The sequence below is a fragment of the Saccopteryx leptura genome, chromosome 2 (genome assembly GCF_036850995.1).
Source record: "Saccopteryx leptura isolate mSacLep1 chromosome 2, mSacLep1_pri_phased_curated, whole genome shotgun sequence".
Lineage (NCBI taxonomy): Eukaryota > Metazoa > Chordata > Mammalia > Chiroptera > Emballonuridae > Saccopteryx > Saccopteryx leptura.
Window position 1 is genome coordinate 263,968,285 of NC_089504.1, and position 18,039 is coordinate 263,986,323.

Below are 18,039 nucleotides of genomic sequence, written 5' to 3' on the forward strand. Positions count from 1 at the left end.
GTTGTTAGTGGCCTCCTGGGGGCTGCCCAACCCCTGCCTGGTGGCTGCTCAGTGTGCTTGGCCCTGGGAAAGAGACTTTTTTTTAATTGATTGACTTTTTTTAGAGAGAGGAAGGGGGAGAGAGGCATTCATTTCATTGTTTCACTCAGCTGTGCCTTCACTGGTTGCTTCTGCATGTGCCCTGACCAGGGATGGAACCCTCAGCCTTGGTGTTTCCAGACGACACTCCAGCCAGCTGAGCCAACTGGCCAGGGCTCATGAGACATCCTTGATTTTATATCACCATCTCTAAAAGGAGGCCCCTATCCTCGTGGTGCAGTGCAAAGTGATTGGACTCCCTGGTTCTCCCAACTGGTCTCCAGCAGCAGGATTCCTGGGGGCATGCATTTATTGGCAGGAGCTTGGATCATTGGTTCCCTGATCTGGGCATGCCTCAACTCCACCCATTCATTCACCCACCCTTTGCTTATTCATTGTCTTTGCTGGAACATCCTTCTCCTTATCGGCCAGGGGACCCTCTGGCGGCCTTCAAGAACATCAGAGGAGCCTGCCCTGAGAAGCATCCCCCCCCCCCTCCCCGACACCTCTGTGCTGACTTTGGCCCCTCCTCCTAGCTCCCATGCAATCTGGTACCAAGGGCTCTTTGTTTTGATTCTTTTAACATAATTGCTTGTTTTTTATCCTGTACCAAACTTACCTGGCAACAACTGGACCTCCCTGGTCCATCAGCCCAACTCGTTTTCCGCCCAAATCCCCATGCTGGTTCTGGAGCTATTCAAAAGCCCTGCTGTCACTGGGCTCCCCTCCTACAGCCTCCCCCCCTCCATTCTCGCAAAGTTTCCATCTTTCACCAGAGCGCCTGCTTAAAAATGGCAGCAGCCTTCCTTGGCAAGCTGTGCTCAGCTCTCTCAGGCTATGGGTTTGACCAGGTCGGAGTGCTGGGCCCCGAGGAGGGGGCTGCTAGGATTGGCTCCGATATCTGCCCATGGAGCCAGGCTGTAACAGCTGCCCTGCCAGGCCTGGAGGGTATCCGGGGCTCTCCTATGGAGGCCGGTTTGCCTGCTGAGCCTGCCTTTGTCTTGTCCTTCTGCAGTCTGGGCTCAGGCCCCAACTCACAGTGTGGAGCTGCCCTCAGGGGTCTGGCCGGGTGCCGGGCACTGGGGAGAGGCCCTTCCTGCCCTTGGGAAGCCCATATCCCCAGGTGGACACAACTACAGCTGTGGAAGGAGACAAACCAGTGTGTCAAAGGCTACAATGGAAGCCCCAGGCAGGAGGCCCCTCTCCACCTGGTGAGCAGAAAATCTTCCCAGAAGAGCCAGCCCCGGGCTCACCAGCCTGCATCCAACTCTGATGCTCTCAGGAAAGAGGAATGTTGGCAGGCATGGGAGCTCACAGCAGCGTGCAGATGCCACAACCTGATTCTCAGCCTGGCTCCTCACGCTTGCTCTCCAGGTTTTGCTAAGTTCATATAATGAGTTTCATTCACTTTTTGCACAAATTTCCAGCCTAATAAAGCTCCAAAATACAGGGATGGACAAAAGAAGGTTTACAGTTGCATTGTGACATTCTTTTGAGTTAATGAAGCCATTTTAATAAGCTTAACTGTGTATCTTTTTCTATACGAACAACTGTAAGCTTACTTTTGCCCACCGTGCATTTTATCATCAAGGCTGACCTGCCTGAGATTCTTGACCAGATTTCTTGAGCTCCATCCACTGTGGCCTTACAGGGTTTGAGACATGGTCAAATCCACGGCACTGGTGTCCATTCTTTATCCCGGGCACGGCTAAGAGTTCTGCAGACTGTACCACAGCTCTTTTCATCTCTCTGCTTCTCCTTAGCTGCCTTCTACCATTTCTCTGGTTGGAAAGACAGCTTAATGAAACATCTGCTTGCTACCACTGAAATCTGAATGGTGTCTTTTAAGGGAGGCAGTGCAGTGGTCCAAGCAGACCTGGGTTCCATTGCTACCGCTTGCTAGTTGTATCTGTATGGCAGATTTCTAAATTGCTCCATGCTGCAATCTTCAGGTATAAGATGGGCCTCAATAGTATTTCCTCATGGGGTTGTGAGAATTAAACCCTGTGTTTAGCTCCCTCTCAGGTCCCTAGTACCTTGCTCAAAGACCTGCCTGACACATCAGATAAATGTTGGCCAGAAGTATTGGTATTTTGTAATGAGATACAGAATTTGAGAAATTTGCTCCTGAAAGAGTTGATGACCCCTTCCCAAAGCCTGGACAACGTTAATGTGAACTTTTGTGGGAGGAGACAGAAAACATGTAATGGTGTGCATAGAGAGGGGCATGGGAGGGAGAGTGGTAGGAAACACCGCTGTGGAGGGCAGGTTTGAGAGCACATGTCCAAGTCCAGGGTGGCTTTTGGAGCCTGGCTTCCCCGCTCTGAGAGCTGCATTGGTGGGGACTTTTTGCTTATGCTCTGCCTGCACCTGAACCAAACAGAAGCTACCACTAAGGTTCTGGGTATCAGCAGCTTGGTAGAAGGGGCCCTGTTCTCAAACAATTGACACCATGGAGGTGCCAAGGATCAAGGTTTCCTGATTTTACTTGTACAGTAAAAATGTCGCACTATGGGACGGGTCTTCCCTTCCTTCATGTCCCATTTTTGCCTCAGATCTTGCCTTTTAACATTTCCAACATGAGTTTTATGTAAGACTTGCAGCCAGTGGGGACCTTCTGATTGACAGCTGCACAGCAGAACCACCAATAGGTGGAACCAAGGCACCTGTAGATTCACTTTCTCCCCTTGTCCATAACACAGTTCTGCACCCTCTGGGGTGCAGGGAGGTGACCTACTTGGATTAGGTGACATGTATATCCATTTCCTCCTTCTCAATCTCTTCCTCCTCAAATATGAACCACAACTCTCAGAATAAGACTCATCCCTTTGGCAAGGCTGGTTGGTATGTTGATTTGCCTTGTCCCCTCCTAAGCTGGTTATCATGATGTTAGGTGAAACCAAGCGACGGACTTGTTGAAGCATGGCCTGCCCACTTCTGTGTCAGACACATGTGGGGCATAGTAAGTGTCTCTGCCTCGCACCAGCTGTGTGATCTTGGAAATTACTAGTGTCCCCGTTTCCTCATCTTCAAATTTGAGATATTAGATGAGGAAACATCCCAGTTTCATACAGCCATTTTAAGTATTCTATATGTTAATACAAAGCATTTAGAACAGTGTCTGGCAGGCACATCATAGAAGGTGCTCAATGAGCGAGGATGATGGCAAATGGACTGAAGGTCCCTGCCCTTAGGGAACTTATGTAGCCTCCTCACCTTATCCACACAGAACTGAGGGCAGGCTCTTCCAACCACAGATTCGGATGGCCAGTATGTTTGCCAGCGCTCAGTGGGGGGGGAGGGGATATAAAGGAATCACTCCTTTTGTGTTCCAGTCTCTGTGCTACCCCCAGATTCCTCGTGTCAGCTGAAACTGTGCTGTACAGGGTTCTGAATACACAGTATGGTTATTTTGGGACTTAAGAATCCACCTATATAACTAGCTCAGCCAGAGAAAGCACGATTTAGCATTCAGATCTTCCAGCAGCCTCAGACTTTTCCTACCCTGTGCATATGCGCATATCCGGGTTTATTAGTAGGGGCAGAAAGAAGGGAGGAAGACATGTTTTAGTATGAAAACAATAATAATAAACTTTAAAAAAGGGCCAAAGTTCATGGTCTCTCTATTTCACTTTAATACCGAATAGTATTCTTTATACAGTTGTAACATGATTTCAACAGCAGAAGAAACATTACTGATAGACTTCAGGGTGCAAAAATATCACTTTAAAGGATGGCTAGTTGAGGTTTTATTTTACACAAGTATTTAACAACTTTTTTCAAGTTTATAGTGTCTGCAGACTTTGTTTAATGTCAGGATTACAATCAAGGCTGTGGAAGATGTTTTATTTTGCAGGAATAGTTTACTGTAGCCTAAATTCCACAATGCAGTAGCAGCGGGTCTCAAGCTGGAGTGGGACTCAGAATCTCCCAGGGTGCAGGGCTTGCTAAACAGCCTGCCGGCCCTGCCCCATCTGCGATTCAGCAAGTCAGGGCGGGGCCTGTGAATCTGCATTTATAGCAAGTCCCTGGGGGATGCTGCCACCACCGTTGGTCGCAAGCACACTTAGAGACCCACGGTGTAGAGAAGCAGGGTCTATGTACCTGCGGTGAGAGCTGTAAACTTGTGTCGCCAGGGCTCTGGCACTCTTTGGAGCCTGGAGGCCGGGGAAAGCACCACCTGGAAATCACCCAGGCACTTTCCATTCTAGCCCTCGGTCTCTTTAGTTTGTACCTCTAGTTATTTAAAAATAAAATGCTATAAGGCTATTAATCCTCAGAAGGAAAATATGACGATTTAGTCCAGCTGAGTCCTGCCAAGTATTTTTAAATATTCTAGTTTTAAATTACACTACTTTCTAGTAACAAATGTGCCAGTGAAAGCATATTCCTACTTACAAAAAATGGACCATAATCATTTACAGACTGTTTTCTCTGGCTCTTCCCTGGTTTCCCAGCTACCCCTCACGCTGTGTATTCTCCCAGCCGGGGTCAGGGCATAATCACATGGCATTCACAAGCAGTTCCAGTAACTTATTAGTGACACTTTACTAGGGATACCTGGCTGGCCTCTCCTTAGCCTGCACAGATGACCCAATATACTCTATTTTCCTGAGGACTATGGCATCTGCCTCTCCCAGAACAAACCTTAGTTGCAGGGTTGAAACTGCCATTCAGGAGTGGGTCTCAGCTAAACCTACTCTCTGCAGAGTTGGAAAGAACCACCTTGAACTTGGCCCCACTCCGGGGCTGACAGAAGGCTTGGCTGGGGTGGAACTCTGGCTGCTGCCAGGGCCAGGAGAGCTTTGGTCCGAGAACAGTGGAACTGGGTGGTCTTATACCTCACACCCCCTGAATAATCAAGTGGCTCCTGGGTTTGAAAACTTATCACCTTCAAAAAGAAATCATAAAATACACTTTCTCACCAGGGTCCGGATGCAGCAGGCAAGCCCCCTCCGTGAATGTCCATGTAAAGCCAAGCAGCAGGGCAGGACATAGCGCCCTCTAAGTGCCGCTCCCGGACACAGCCCTGGGGAGTGGCAAAGGCCACGTCAGAAGGAAAACAGCACCAGCCTGTGAGCTTATGTCATAGGGAAACAACTTCTTTTTTCTTTTTCTTCGTCACCTTCCCAAATGTCTGTATTGGTAAAGAGACTGTAAGATAAAGATGACAGCAACACGACCAAGGTGCCACTGTAACATTCATTGTTTTTGTTTGTTCAACAGCAAAAAACATCAAACAGCTGGGTGACCATGACAAGTTACAGCCGACCTCAAGTCATGTCACTGAGGTCAGCTTGTCCCAGAGTGTGAGGGCTCCACATCTAGGATGCAGTGCACCAAGTGACTCCTGTGTCTGTTGGGGGAGCTGAAATTGTTTCATCTTTAAAAAAGGAGACTGAATCAAGTAAGTCCCACTGAGTCTACCGTTAGAGACACTAACCCCAGAAGTCAGCTGGCTTGGAGTTTCTGCTCCAGCACCAGGCTTCAGTTTTAGAGGGTCAGAGTAGGGCTATTCTAGTCTGTTCCAGTCTGAAGGACTATTCTCTACTCTTGATTTCTGGACTCGACCCCAGACTGCAGTTTCCCAGTGAGCATTATCAAGTAAGCATGGTGACAATGACAGACGGAGGCTGGCCTTGCGAGAGTAGACAGGCTCTCCTTATTTTAAGCAGAAGCATTGTTTTGTGGGAGCTGAGTCAGGGCAGCTGGCCATTACAGAAAGACCACCTGCTCTTATCATGCCAGCCAGGTGACTCAGCTGCCCTCACACAGAAGCAGAGGCCCAGGAAGATGGCCTCAGGGGACCTTTCAAACAGAGCAGTCCCTGAGAACTGACTTAGGTCAGGGAAGGCGCGAGGAGGGGCTGGGGCTGAAAGTCTGCAAATCCTTTCGCTTCACCTTCTCTCTGCTCTTGATGGACAAAGAACATTCTTCAAGGTAAGAAAATTATTCTTAAAATACCTGGGAGGGGGAAAAAGGCCAGCAAGAGAAAGACAAAGGGAGAATTAAAGGCAGTGTAGTTCATAATTAAACCTTGAGCTTCCCAGACGGTCCGGATTTTGTGTTGTTCACACATTTGCCCCGTACTGTACAGGGCAGAGCCAAACAGTCCGAAGTCCACGGAGCAGAAGAGCAACTCGTATCTATCATTCAGTTTTTAGGTCTTCCAATGCTGCGACTTCTCTGGGGAGGTAACAGTCTGGCTTTGCAGCCAGGAAAATTACCAAAAGAAAAATCCTGGCTCCGCCACCTTCACATACAGAAGGTGCAGCACTTAGCAGACAGATTTCTGTGGAGTTAGGCTGGATCTCTCTTCACAACCCGTAATCTCACGAGGTGAGAAGGAGAAGCCGCCAAGGAGTTGGCTCCCACACCCATCAGTCTGTTTAACTCTGGCTGAAAGCAGAGAACACTGGGCAAGTTGCCAAGTTTCTCCCCCCTTGCGCTCTGGTGTGAAGATCCTCATGGAACACACAACTGTCACATCTCAGCAGCACACAGGAAGCACTGGGATTGTTCTCAGTTCACGCACAGACCAGCTTGACAGGACCGAAAACAGGTGCCTTGGTTTTGCAGTTGGGTTCCCACCCCGAGTCAGCTCACCAGTGGAGTTCTTCCAATAAACATCCATCGGGTTCTTTCTCGCTTATCTATCATGTTCTGTCTGTTCTTTAGATGATGAATGTGGGTCAAGGTGTGAATGCTGAAGGAGGAAAGAAGCCTAACTCTGCTACAGGATGTGATTCGAGCAGCCTAACCCCGACCTAACCTAAGCCCCTGCTAGTGCTCTGATCGCCAGTTTGGAGTCTGAGTGCTGTGTTTTCAAATGACCCCCCGTCTGTAGTGACTGCTCAGTCCAGGTACAACAGGCTCAGACCCAGGGTCAAGACAGTGAGGCCAGAAGTGATGCGGGGTAGAGCCAGTACTGAGCACACATTAAGAGGCCAGCTGTCAAAGGACAGCTCCTTAGAATCCTGGCGAGCAAGGCCCTACAGGGAGAGTGCACATAGTGCTTGTATTTTCAGTAAGTGTTCTTGTTCTCAACGTTCCTCTATTCAGCTTCAGCCCCTGGGTCTGCTTTACAATAGCTGCTGTTTAGCTAACACTTGAAGTGGGTGAGGTCAGCATGCCAGTTCCAAATATATCCAAACATTGAGTAATTAAGCCTCAGGGTCACAAAACTTGGTCCCTGAAGTCAGGGAAATATGTTAGTCATTAATGATCAGGTGTGGTCCCAACAGGCCCTCCTGACACACGTGACAGTTCAGTAGGGCAGTACATCTGGTAAGAGCAGGACAGTAGTGTGGCTCTTACACAGGGCAGGTGTGTGGTCCCAACACTGGCCGTCTTGTGTGACGTGGACAGCGTGGATGAGAGGACAGAGACAGGCCCACATCTTAACAAAGTTTTAACAAAGACTTGTATATTTGGATACAAATCTAAGGACCCTCTCTGTTCTAAGTTTATAGAAAACTATTTGAATAAGTCTCAAAATTTTGTAAAACAACCTAGTACCCTACATCTAAAGCCCCTTGTGATAATCACCCATTTTTTTTTGCTAATTTGAAAAGAAATAACGTATTTATATATCAAATAGAATTGAGTGTAAACGTGGATGGTGACCACCCTTCAGTTTTATAAATCTACTTTTAGCTTTCATCCACATTCAGATCACCTTACCTACCATCATCCTAAACATGAGAAAATACCCTTCTTTAAAAAATTGTTACAAATATTTATTAAAAAGTGCAATTCAAAAGTTAGCTGGCAAGTACATCGCAAATCACAAAAAAACAGGGAGGGGAAGCCCAAAACAAAACAAACACCAAGAAATACAAACAAAACAAGAAAAAAAAGCTGCAGAAAGTTAGGAATGGCCCCCAAAAGAGGAGGAAGTGAGACATCAAAGCTAGAACCCTATCCGGATCTCGCTGCGCTTTCCACACACACAGAGGTGAAGACGTGGTCTCGGCACCGGGCTCTGACTCTGCTCAGCTGCTACTTCAGTCCTGGGTTATTCGTCAGGGAGGCTACAGAAATATCCTGTATACATGTGCACATTGGAAGCATTTACAAGTCACCAGAAGCTTGAAGTTTAGTGTCTCAGCAACTAAAACTCAACGGAAGCATCTATCATTTAAATTTGGATTGGCTCAGTGATTTGAATGGAAGATAAAAATCGAGTTGTTATCTTAGGGAAGTATTCAATAAAAGTCTGCCTATCCCTTTTGCCATTATTCACAGGGCAAGAAAAGCCTGGTCCAGAACTAGCCTTTTTTGTCATTACAGTTTCTGACTAAAAGTAATGAATGTGCCAACAGTTCCCAGCCCCACCCGGCCAGGTGGAGTGTCACAGGCTCTAAATCCATTCAAGCCAGCCACTCAGCAGCTGCATGTTTAAGGGACATCCTACAGACAGGCTGCACCCCTGGGGATGAGGCTGCAGGACAGCCACCTGCATTCGGCCTGGCTGTGACCTCTCAGGACCTTACCACCCTCCCCTCAGCTGTGCACACTCAGGGTCCTGCTGCCCTTCCTCTTGTCAATTCAAGACACAAGTTGTTAGCACTCCAAAGCTTGGTGCTCTTCATTATTTTCCATTAGTTATTCTTACCCCAAAAAGACATGCCTGGAAAAGCAATTTTATCCCCAGACTTATCCCAGGGAAAAGAAGCCCTGCATTTGCCATCACAAACTGCTTCTGGGCCTTCTGACCCCATAATGACCAGCTCTCAGGCCAAAGAATGCTCCCACGGGGCAGTGGAGAAGACCCTGGACCCTATTCCTGCCACCAGGGTCCTTCTGGACGGGACAGCAGCTGCCACTGAGCAGGGAGAGCGTCCGTGCAGGAGAAAGGGCCGCCGAAGACGGGTGGAATGAGCGAGAGCGGACACAGCTGAGTCTGCGAGTTTTCCTGGACTGCTCCAAGGCCCTCCACGGGGCGCGAGGTCCAGGGAGGCAAAGCAGCGGTGAGCTGCCCCCAGGACAGGACAGGCAGTGCGGTCTTTATGTCCTCTTCCCACCGGCCCCTCCAGCGCTGGGGTGGAGGAGCTGCCTCAATGGTGGGGTCACAAAGGGGCAAGTCAGCGCAGACTCTGTCTTCAGGAGAGGAAGATGAGAGCCGGCACAGCACGAGCTGCTTGTCCTCCCCAGGGGGCTCCTGTGCCGTCACAGCACCAAGAAGAGGAGCAGCACGACCAGCAGGACCACGAAGAGGATGGCGATGGCACACCACTGGCGCCGATCTGCAAGGCAGGACACGAGGGTTAGCTCTCAGGACTCGACGTTCCCCAAGATCCAGCCACATGAAACCTGGGGCCACACCTTGAAGCAGAAAAGCAACCAAATGTGCAAATGGTGGGGCAGAGGCTCTTGAACCTGCCCAAGCGCCTGGTCCTCTTAACACTGCTCTTCTGCTGGCCTACCCTGCACCTGCATTTGCAACGCAACCTGACCCAAGAGGTGCCCGTGTAAGTATGTGCTTTGTGTCTCAAGTCTTTAGTGGAACTGAAGGCTTGCGGCAGCCTTTTCTGGGCTGGCTCCGGAGCAGAGCAGGAGCCTGTGGGACTGAGCACAGGAGGTGCCTTCCCCATTACTCGTTAGGGGGACACTTCAAGCTTTTCCTTCTCAGGTGACCAAGTCTAGTGAAATTAAAACCTGTGGCTCTCAGTTTTCTGCTGGTGGTTACCACATCCCTGGAGAAGGTGTTGGCCCTGGTGTTATGATCAAAGCCCATCTGCTTTAATTTCCCACAGAAGTCAAATCATTTAATTCAGCAATAATCCTGCTCTGTTCTCAAAGCACTGTGGGAGGGTGGAAAGCGGACAAAAGCTAGTGCTACTCACTTTGGGAAGCGCAGAGCTAAAAAAGCAAGCTCCAGGGATCACAAGCATGGTCCTCACACCACATGGTCCTCATTAAGTGAGAAGTAAGATCACTTAACCAGTGACGGCGTTAAAGTAACTTACATAGCTTCTCTGGAGATGAATTGAACTGTCTTTTCTGAAACTTTCTGCCCCACCAACAATTTAGAAAAGGCACAGGAAACAAGGTGGCTAGAGCCCATCCAAATGGCTGAGAGCAAGGAGGCTCTGAGGGACAGAGGGGCCCACATAGGCCCTGTGGGAACCCCAGCTGGACCCAAATCCTGACTGTGGCCCCGTAACTCCACAACAGGGGCCTCACAGGGCTGCTGTGAGAGTCAAATAAGAATACCCTCACACACAACCTTAGGGCACATGGACATGGGACACTGTCCCTGTCAGGATAGACCCTTAACGTGGGGAGATGTAGAAAGAACAAGTGGTCTTTCCATTGATGAGTCCTGCAGTTTTCCAGAGGGTCAGACTGATAGAAAAGAATTTTACTATCTTATGGAAATGTACGTCAACTGCTAGAAATAAGAGTTCCATTTCAATAGAACTATAAGCAAATATTGATACATCAGAAGTTTATTTGAAAGCCTGCAGATTTTAACACATCATGGCTATTGAGATTCATATTATAAAAAGGTCTGACTCTAGAAAAATAGATTGTAAAACCTTCTACAGTATAATGCTAAGTCCACAAAACATGAACAAATTATTTAAACTGGAGAGTAAAATCTTAAAAGCAGCCAACACAACTTCTACTAAACGATGTAAATGGAACAAATACCTTCTTAGTGACGGCCAGCTTGCTCTGCCTCGGACATGATAGAAACTGCCTTCGTATCTGTGATCAGGACAAAGACCCCCAAGTCTACACATTCCTTTTCTGAAGCAGAGCTATTCCTAAGTATGCAGAGCTGGCCTACTCTACATAATGTTTTTATTTTATTTTTTAAAGAAGTAATTTTTTTTAATTTTAATTTTATTTATTCATTTTTAGAGAGGAGAGAGAGAGAGAGGGAGAGAGAGGAGAGACAGAGAGAGCGAGAGAAGGGGGGAGGAGCTGGAAGCATCAACTCCCATATGTGCCTTGACCAGGCAAGCCCAGGGTTTCGAACCGGCGACCTCAGCATTCCAGGTCGACGCTTTATCCACTGCGCCACCACAGGTCAGGTCACACATACTGTTTTTAATCCGTTTAACTACAACTTAAATGGTCAAGAAAACTACAGTATTTTCCTTTCATCTACTTAAAAATGTTTACAATAATTTAAAACCATTGTCACTGAAAAGAGTCCATGTTCTTCCAGGACAAAACAGTGCAGAGAATTACTTCCTAACCACCCTACCCCCATCTCACACCTAAGTCCTGTAATTAGCCCCCACCCCCAGACTTCCAACACTGAACCTGCTTTCCACTCTCTGGCTTTCCATCAGCCTCCACCAACCTCCTCCCCGCTCCAGCCACTTTCTCTTGTGCAACCACATTAAATAGTTTTCATCAAGAAGAACATCCATCACACAAGCTAGCACAACCCAGAATGCTCTTTGAACATCATTTTCCTTTGAAGTGGTAAATTGCTTCTATGAAGCATGAACTAGGTAATTCCAGGGAGCTGCTACCCGAGCTGATTCTCTGGAGAAGGGGCAGGGATTTAACCACAAGTGCTTCTGTGAAAAGTCCTAACCGGCTTTCTACAAGCACAAGACCCTCTTCAAAGAGCACAGGGGAACAAAGGAAATCCAGTGGTAGTTTTTTTTTTTTCTCCTCCCAAAATACTATCCTTCCCTAAAGAGAAAAGATGAACAATAGAAACTTGGAAAGTAAGGGGAAGAAAACCTTGGTGTCTATTCCAAAGGATATACTTTGGGTAGGAGGATGATGAGATAGTATCTCTCCCCGGTCATTCACAAAAGAAGTGTGGCGTTGTGGCTGATTTCTGCCCATAAAGTAGCAGGCCATGGGAGAGCAGGTGTCCTGTCGCTCAAGGATAATAGCACGTGTGTCCAGAAACTGCCTAATCGCACTTCAGTGTGTCTCGATTTACTTTATGTACGAACAGGTTGGATTAAAAAGCAGTGGCATTCCTGAAAGTTATGGGGGACAGAGACAAATACAAATTGCTGTGTCCACAAACTGCAGCAGAGACCACCAAGCAGGAGGCCTTGCCCCTTTCTTGGGGAGCCAGCAAAGATGAAAATGAAAACCATAGGCAAGCTGTCCAAACTGAAGGACCTCTCGGGCCAAATGCTCTGTTTCCTGGCTCACTTTCCTAGACAAATATAACTAGAGTTCTTACTTTGCTCCCCAAACCTTTCTTTCAGGAGAAAATAGAATAAAGGATAAGGAAGTTTCGGTGCTATTTATACACACTGGACAGCTTATCACAATGCAAGTACTTTTCTAAATTATTCATTCCCGGAATGCTGGGAAGCAAAGACACAGTGCATCTTTGTTCACTTGCTCTTCCCCCAAACAAAACCGGTGCTGAAGTAGCTACTTGACTTTGCGACTAATACATATACTAGTGAGAGGCCTGGTGTTTAAACTGGTTATATAATACTCCATTAAAGCTTTGTGTTTTTTTGTAAAGCAGAGGGGTGGGGGTGGAAGAGGAGGGAATGGAAGGAATCAGAAAGACGACTTCAAAAACCTTTCTTGCAAAATGTCAAAGGTGAAGTAAGCCAGTGCTGCTTTAGGCAGTGGTGAGCCTGCTAGAAGCATAAATATATATACATACATACATACATACATACATATATTTGCTCCTGGAAAGAAAGGAAGAAAGTCTAGCTACATGCTTCTCTTTGTTTTGGATATAACAGGTCACTACCCCTTAGGGCCATCTTCTGCCTGAATTAATGATTTTTTTTAAAACAAACATTTACTGGGTACTAATACATGGGAGACACAAACATTTGTACATTAATTATTACTATTTCATTTAATCCTCACAGTGACCTTGAGAGGCAGGCATCACCCTTTTTTATTTAAATAAACTGAGCCCCAGAGAACTGTTAATGTAACTTGATTATGAGTTAAACTGCTAAAAAGCAAATGTACATATGTATTTAAGTCTTGCTTCAAAAGGCTAAACTATTGAACTCCATAATGTGTACCTCACAGGGAATGAGGTATCAAGAAACAGGAAATTCTCCTGGGGGAGGGAGTACTGTGGTTTAAGGACACTTAAATTACCTCAGGGCGGATCTCAGTTCATTTCCCCAAGTCATCCCCACCAAGGCAAGGAAAGAAAGAAATACTGGCTTGACCTGTGGTGGTGCAATGGATAAAGCATTGAACTGAAAATACCGGATTTTCTTTGATTTAAAATATATTATTTCTCATGTAATAGGGGAGATAGGTTGTAGTAATAAAAAAACAGAGTCACTAAAACACACATCTTCCTGTATTGTAACCAATTTGAAAAATGTTACTTCTTCATCCCCATCCTAGTGCAAATTTGCTAGACTATTTCACTATGGATTTAAATATAAACAATTTAGGCTCTGCCCGGTGGCTCAGTGGTAGAGCATTGGCTTGGCATATGGACGTCCCGGGTTCGATTCCCTGTCAGGCCACACAGGAGAAGCAACCATCTTCTTCTTTCCCCCTTCTCTCTCTTCCCCTCCTATAGCCAGTGGCCTGATTGGCTCGAGTGTTGGCCATTTGCCCTGGGTGCTGAGGATAGCTCGGTTAGTCTGTGCACATCAGCCTTAAGCACTAAAAACAGCTCAGTTGATTTGAGCATTGGCCCCAGATAGGTTGCTGGGTAAATTCTGGTTGAGGCACATGCGGGAGTCTCACTATCTCCCCTCCCTTACTTAAAAAAAGGGGGGGGGTAATGTATCTACAAAATGGGATACCATAGATCTGGGAAAAAATAAAATAAAATAAATAAATATAAACTATTTAGATGTGCAAGAGCATCTTATTCTGAAACGGAAGAGGTTTTTCTTTCAATGAAATCAGTCTAGGAGAAACAGTAACTGGCTTCTTAATGTTTTAAAATATGTTCCCTATTTGGGCAAGGAAATAGGGGGAAAAATGATTTTGTAATTGCAAAGAAAGTTGCTCCACCAGGAGAAAAGCCACCAACCACCAACCACTTACAGAAAAATGTGCCACAGAGAAGGGGTCTGAATGGGCACACCGTGTGAAAACCCCCAGGGACTGTATCCAGAATTAAGTAAAAATTCTTATGCTTTAAACACCATACATACCACTGGTCATGTGAGATACTTTTGCAAGTTTCTTCATTACATTGTCCAGCCGAGACTGAGTGCTCTCCAGCTCATGCGAGAAATCATCCAGCATGCTAGAAAGAGAAGCAGATGTAGATGGTCGCCGGGCAACACAAAGCCTCAGCAGTGCGTGGCTCGTGGGGTTCAAGTAGGAGCTCGGCTTTAGTTTTGGCAAACATGACAGGCAACACTTAGATTCACGCCCCCAGTTTATTACCTAAAATCCTTGAGACAGATATGTCTTTTAATTCGTAATTTTTGGACTTTAAAAAAAATAGTAAGTCTTATATGCCACATATTTGTCAAGATCCTCGGCAGGACCTGGGGCAGTCCCCCTAATCAAACGTGACTATTTCTGCAGAGAAAACTATGAGCTTGGGTTAAGTTAGGGCTCTCAAGGCATCTCACGCTTCCCTATCACAGCAGTCCTCCCTTTGTCACTACTTAGTGACTTACATTCGTTTATTTCATGTTCAGTCTACCCAGTCAATGGTAAACTCTGATGGCAGAGACACCGACTATTCCGTTCGCTCCTCTGCTGATACCCAGGCCTCCCAGAACAGGTGCCCGAGGATGTGTAATAAATGTGTAACACTGAACACAAAATTGAGAGAGGAGACTTCTGATATATCCTAGTGGACTACTTTTTTTTTTCCAGGAAAAAAACATATTATAAAATGGTAAAGGTATTATGTAGTAGTATCATTTAAGAATACTGATTTTGGTATCACACTTCAGAACTTAAAAAGATTGTGCTTAAGGAAAAACAAACCCAGCTATGTTTCCTTTGTGTGTTTTTACTTTTGATTTTTGAAGATAAAGATTTTTTTATTAATTGAAGTTACATTTTTAAGTTTTTCTCATGAGATTGAAATTTAGGATGCAAAGCTAAACACTTTGTTCCGTGTGGTGGAAGAGTCATGGGATGACAAAGTTAGCCCATGTCCTATCTGTGGGATGCAAATCTCCACAGAGGTTACCCAGCCAGCTGTTACACTCCCATTCATAACAACACTACAAGTCCCTGCTCAGAGGAACCCGTATCTATTTTTGCTGGTGTTAATAATAATCATCGTCACTTTGCCTAAACCCTGTTGAGTATTTTAACTGATAATTCGCTTCTTTTGGAGAGGCTAGTCTGTAAAACAGAATAAAAATGTAGCTGTAAATACAAGTTTTTGGTTTTACTGGTCGTGTAACTATCAGGCTTGTTAGGGGCCCGTGAGATGACCCTTGCCCTCAATGTCCCGGCCGCCGGCGCTGCGCTCACACTGCCTGCTCCTCCAGCTCCCCTCCAATGCGCTGCGACATGTTCTTCAGCACCCCAATGCTGCCAGAGACCAGCTCCAACTGCTCGTCCTGCTGCCCCACGATCAGCTGGTGCCAGAGAAACGGGAAATCAGCAATTAAAATCCATCTTACCTGGTTCCAAGCCCAGCACTCTAGCAGCTGCTAGTTTCTCTGCCAACTTGGGACAATTCGCATTCAGAAGCAAAGCCCAGAATCAAAGGACCAGACCGTAGCCTGCAAGAACACACTGCTCAAAAGGCCGAACTGTCAAGCTACTGATCTCTCCTGCTGATCCGACTTGTGAACAGTCAGCAGGTCTTAAAACCACCCAGAGAGACTTAACTCTGGTTGGCTGGACTCCAATAAGGGAACAGACAATGGCCAAAAGCACCTGTGCGGTGACCACTGAGCCATGAGGATGCTGGGAAGAGGAAGCCCACTGCCAGGGTCAAGGTCTCGCTCCACAATAGACCTAAACACAAGAGAGTCAAGAGAGTCTGGCAAACCCCTGGATGTGGGAAAACTCCACACACGGAATCTTTTCCTCCCTTCTCAAGGACACACCAGAGGAGGCCCTGTGGCAGTCAATTACTTCAAGGACAACTGCTGAGTGATAAATATTTAATTTAATTGTGTGGTGGCCTCCTCACTTTTCATAAAAAAAAAAGCTTGCTTGGTTAATAGCAATTAACGCAGATAACTGGTTAAGCAAACATGCTTTAAAGGGCATATAACCTATATAAAAATACATATATAAAACATAACTTTTAGGAACCAGTAGCTTTAATGGGTAGATAATCTTCAAATCCTTAGCTATATCATTAGCTTCCTTTTATTACTACAACTACACATCAGAAGCAACAACACAAATATAAGCAACTTCCCTTTCCTTCCATCCTTCACCTTCACCAAAGCAAATTTTCTATGTAATGGAACCAACGATAATTTTCAATGAAAACACCAGGACTCAATTTTTCCAAAAGTGTGCCTTTGTTGAACAAAAACTGAGTATACAAGTGGAGGCTGGGAAGACGGGTTCTCTTGTTTGTTCTGTTTTTAAATCAGTGGCCTTGTCTGTCAGTTTTGGCGGTCTGGTCTGCTTTTCCTAAGAGACTTAATCAAGCTTGGTTCTCTTGAAACAGTTGTGCTTTAGAGGCAGTTTAAAAAACCCTTTATATATGCAGTCATTACATATGCAGACGTAGGCAGCCGTGGGGCAAGCTCCGGTGCAAGCTGCCTGTCATTTGCTCCAAAGCCAGGAGCAGGGAGGTGCCTGCCTCTACATCTCTGTCCTCGGCCGGCGGTTCCGGGTACCTGTTGTTGTGCTTGCTGCTCCTCGATGAAATGGGAGTTGGCTAATTGGAGCTCATGGTCAAGGCGCCCGTATTTGTCTGGGGTGCTGGTGCTCCAGTTCTGGCCGCCACTGTCTCCCAGCAGTGCCTATGAGAGTGGGGCCGGGGACAGCAGTAGGGACACAAACAGTTACATGTCTGCAGTCCTCCATCACAGCGACACAGAGTTCTATACTGCTCATGATCTATTTCCCACGCCCGCCTTTTACATCGTGGTGTAGGCTGGTGCCCGTGTAGTCCGATTTAAGGAATGCTGGAAAGAAAACTCTGTCTCTATGCTCTCCCAATGGGACTCAAAAATCAGCTTTGTCCCATTAAAATGCAAATAAATGTCAACTTGAAATCAACAAATGCCCATCTGTATACAGCTTTATAGTCTAAAAGCTCTGCCTAGCACCCTTAGAAATTCACCGAAGACCACAGGTTCTAGTCTGGTTCCAGAGATCTGGAGTCCTGTGACCCAAGACTGTTTTTTAGAAGGGGGAGGGGTTCCTAGAATGACAAGAAGCTAAGTCATAGTCTCACATACAGACAGCACAAGAACCATTAATGTCGGTTCAATCTAACCCGTGAATAAATCCCAGCGCCCATCAACTGAACTAAAAATCTACAGCAGCGGTTCTCAACCTGTGTATTTTCCGATAGCTTTAGGTGACCCGTGTTTTGGTCGTTCGACCCCCGCCGGGGTCGCGACCCACAGGTTGAGAACCGCTGGTCTACAGGCTTCACAGATGGGAACTGGGGGTTGCTGCATGAGGCAGGTACGGCTACTGAGTACTAACCCTAATAACCTGGGCAGTGCTGGCTGTAAAGCTAGTATCACCACCAGGGCCCCCAGATGCCAGGATCAGGCTCCCCAGTAGGAATGTGAGGAAGCTTGTAGCCAGAAAAGAGGATGTTTGGGAATGTCTCCCACACACGAAGAGGCCAGCTAGGAATGTGAGCGCTCAGCTGCAGCAGGTGGCTGACCAGAGACCTGCAGGCCTTTCTGCCGGGTTGGTCCAACGAGCAGCTCACACCAGCCTCATACAGAGAACCAGCAGCTGCTGGTGACTAAGGCTCTTTCTCCTTACAGAGTCACCAAATCTGACCAGCCACTTTTTATCTCTGAAACTGCTGAAAGCCTGATTACTTGGTTCTGTCTGAAAAGCCCTCCAACAGTCCCTCATTGCTCCACTGACCTCCTCACTTGACTTGCCAAG

At 46.6% G+C, this 18,039-nt stretch overlaps 1 protein-coding gene across 1 annotated transcript in view; it reads right to left on the bottom strand.

The window, feature by feature from the left end:
- Positions 1-3,748: 3,748 nt before the first annotated feature.
- STX6 (syntaxin 6) overlaps positions 3,749-18,039 on the bottom strand; it is a 31,624-nt gene continuing 17,333 nt past the window's right edge. Inside the window, exons 5-8 of the mRNA XM_066361673.1 lie at positions 16,800-16,925; positions 15,466-15,572; positions 14,175-14,269; positions 3,749-9,326 (exon numbers count right to left, since the gene is read on the bottom strand). Of these exons, the coding sequence (XP_066217770.1) occupies positions 9,250-9,326; positions 14,175-14,269; positions 15,466-15,572; positions 16,800-16,925 (405 nt within the window). The 3' untranslated portion in view covers positions 3,749-9,249. The remainder of the gene's footprint in view (positions 9,327-14,174; positions 14,270-15,465; positions 15,573-16,799; positions 16,926-18,039) is intronic.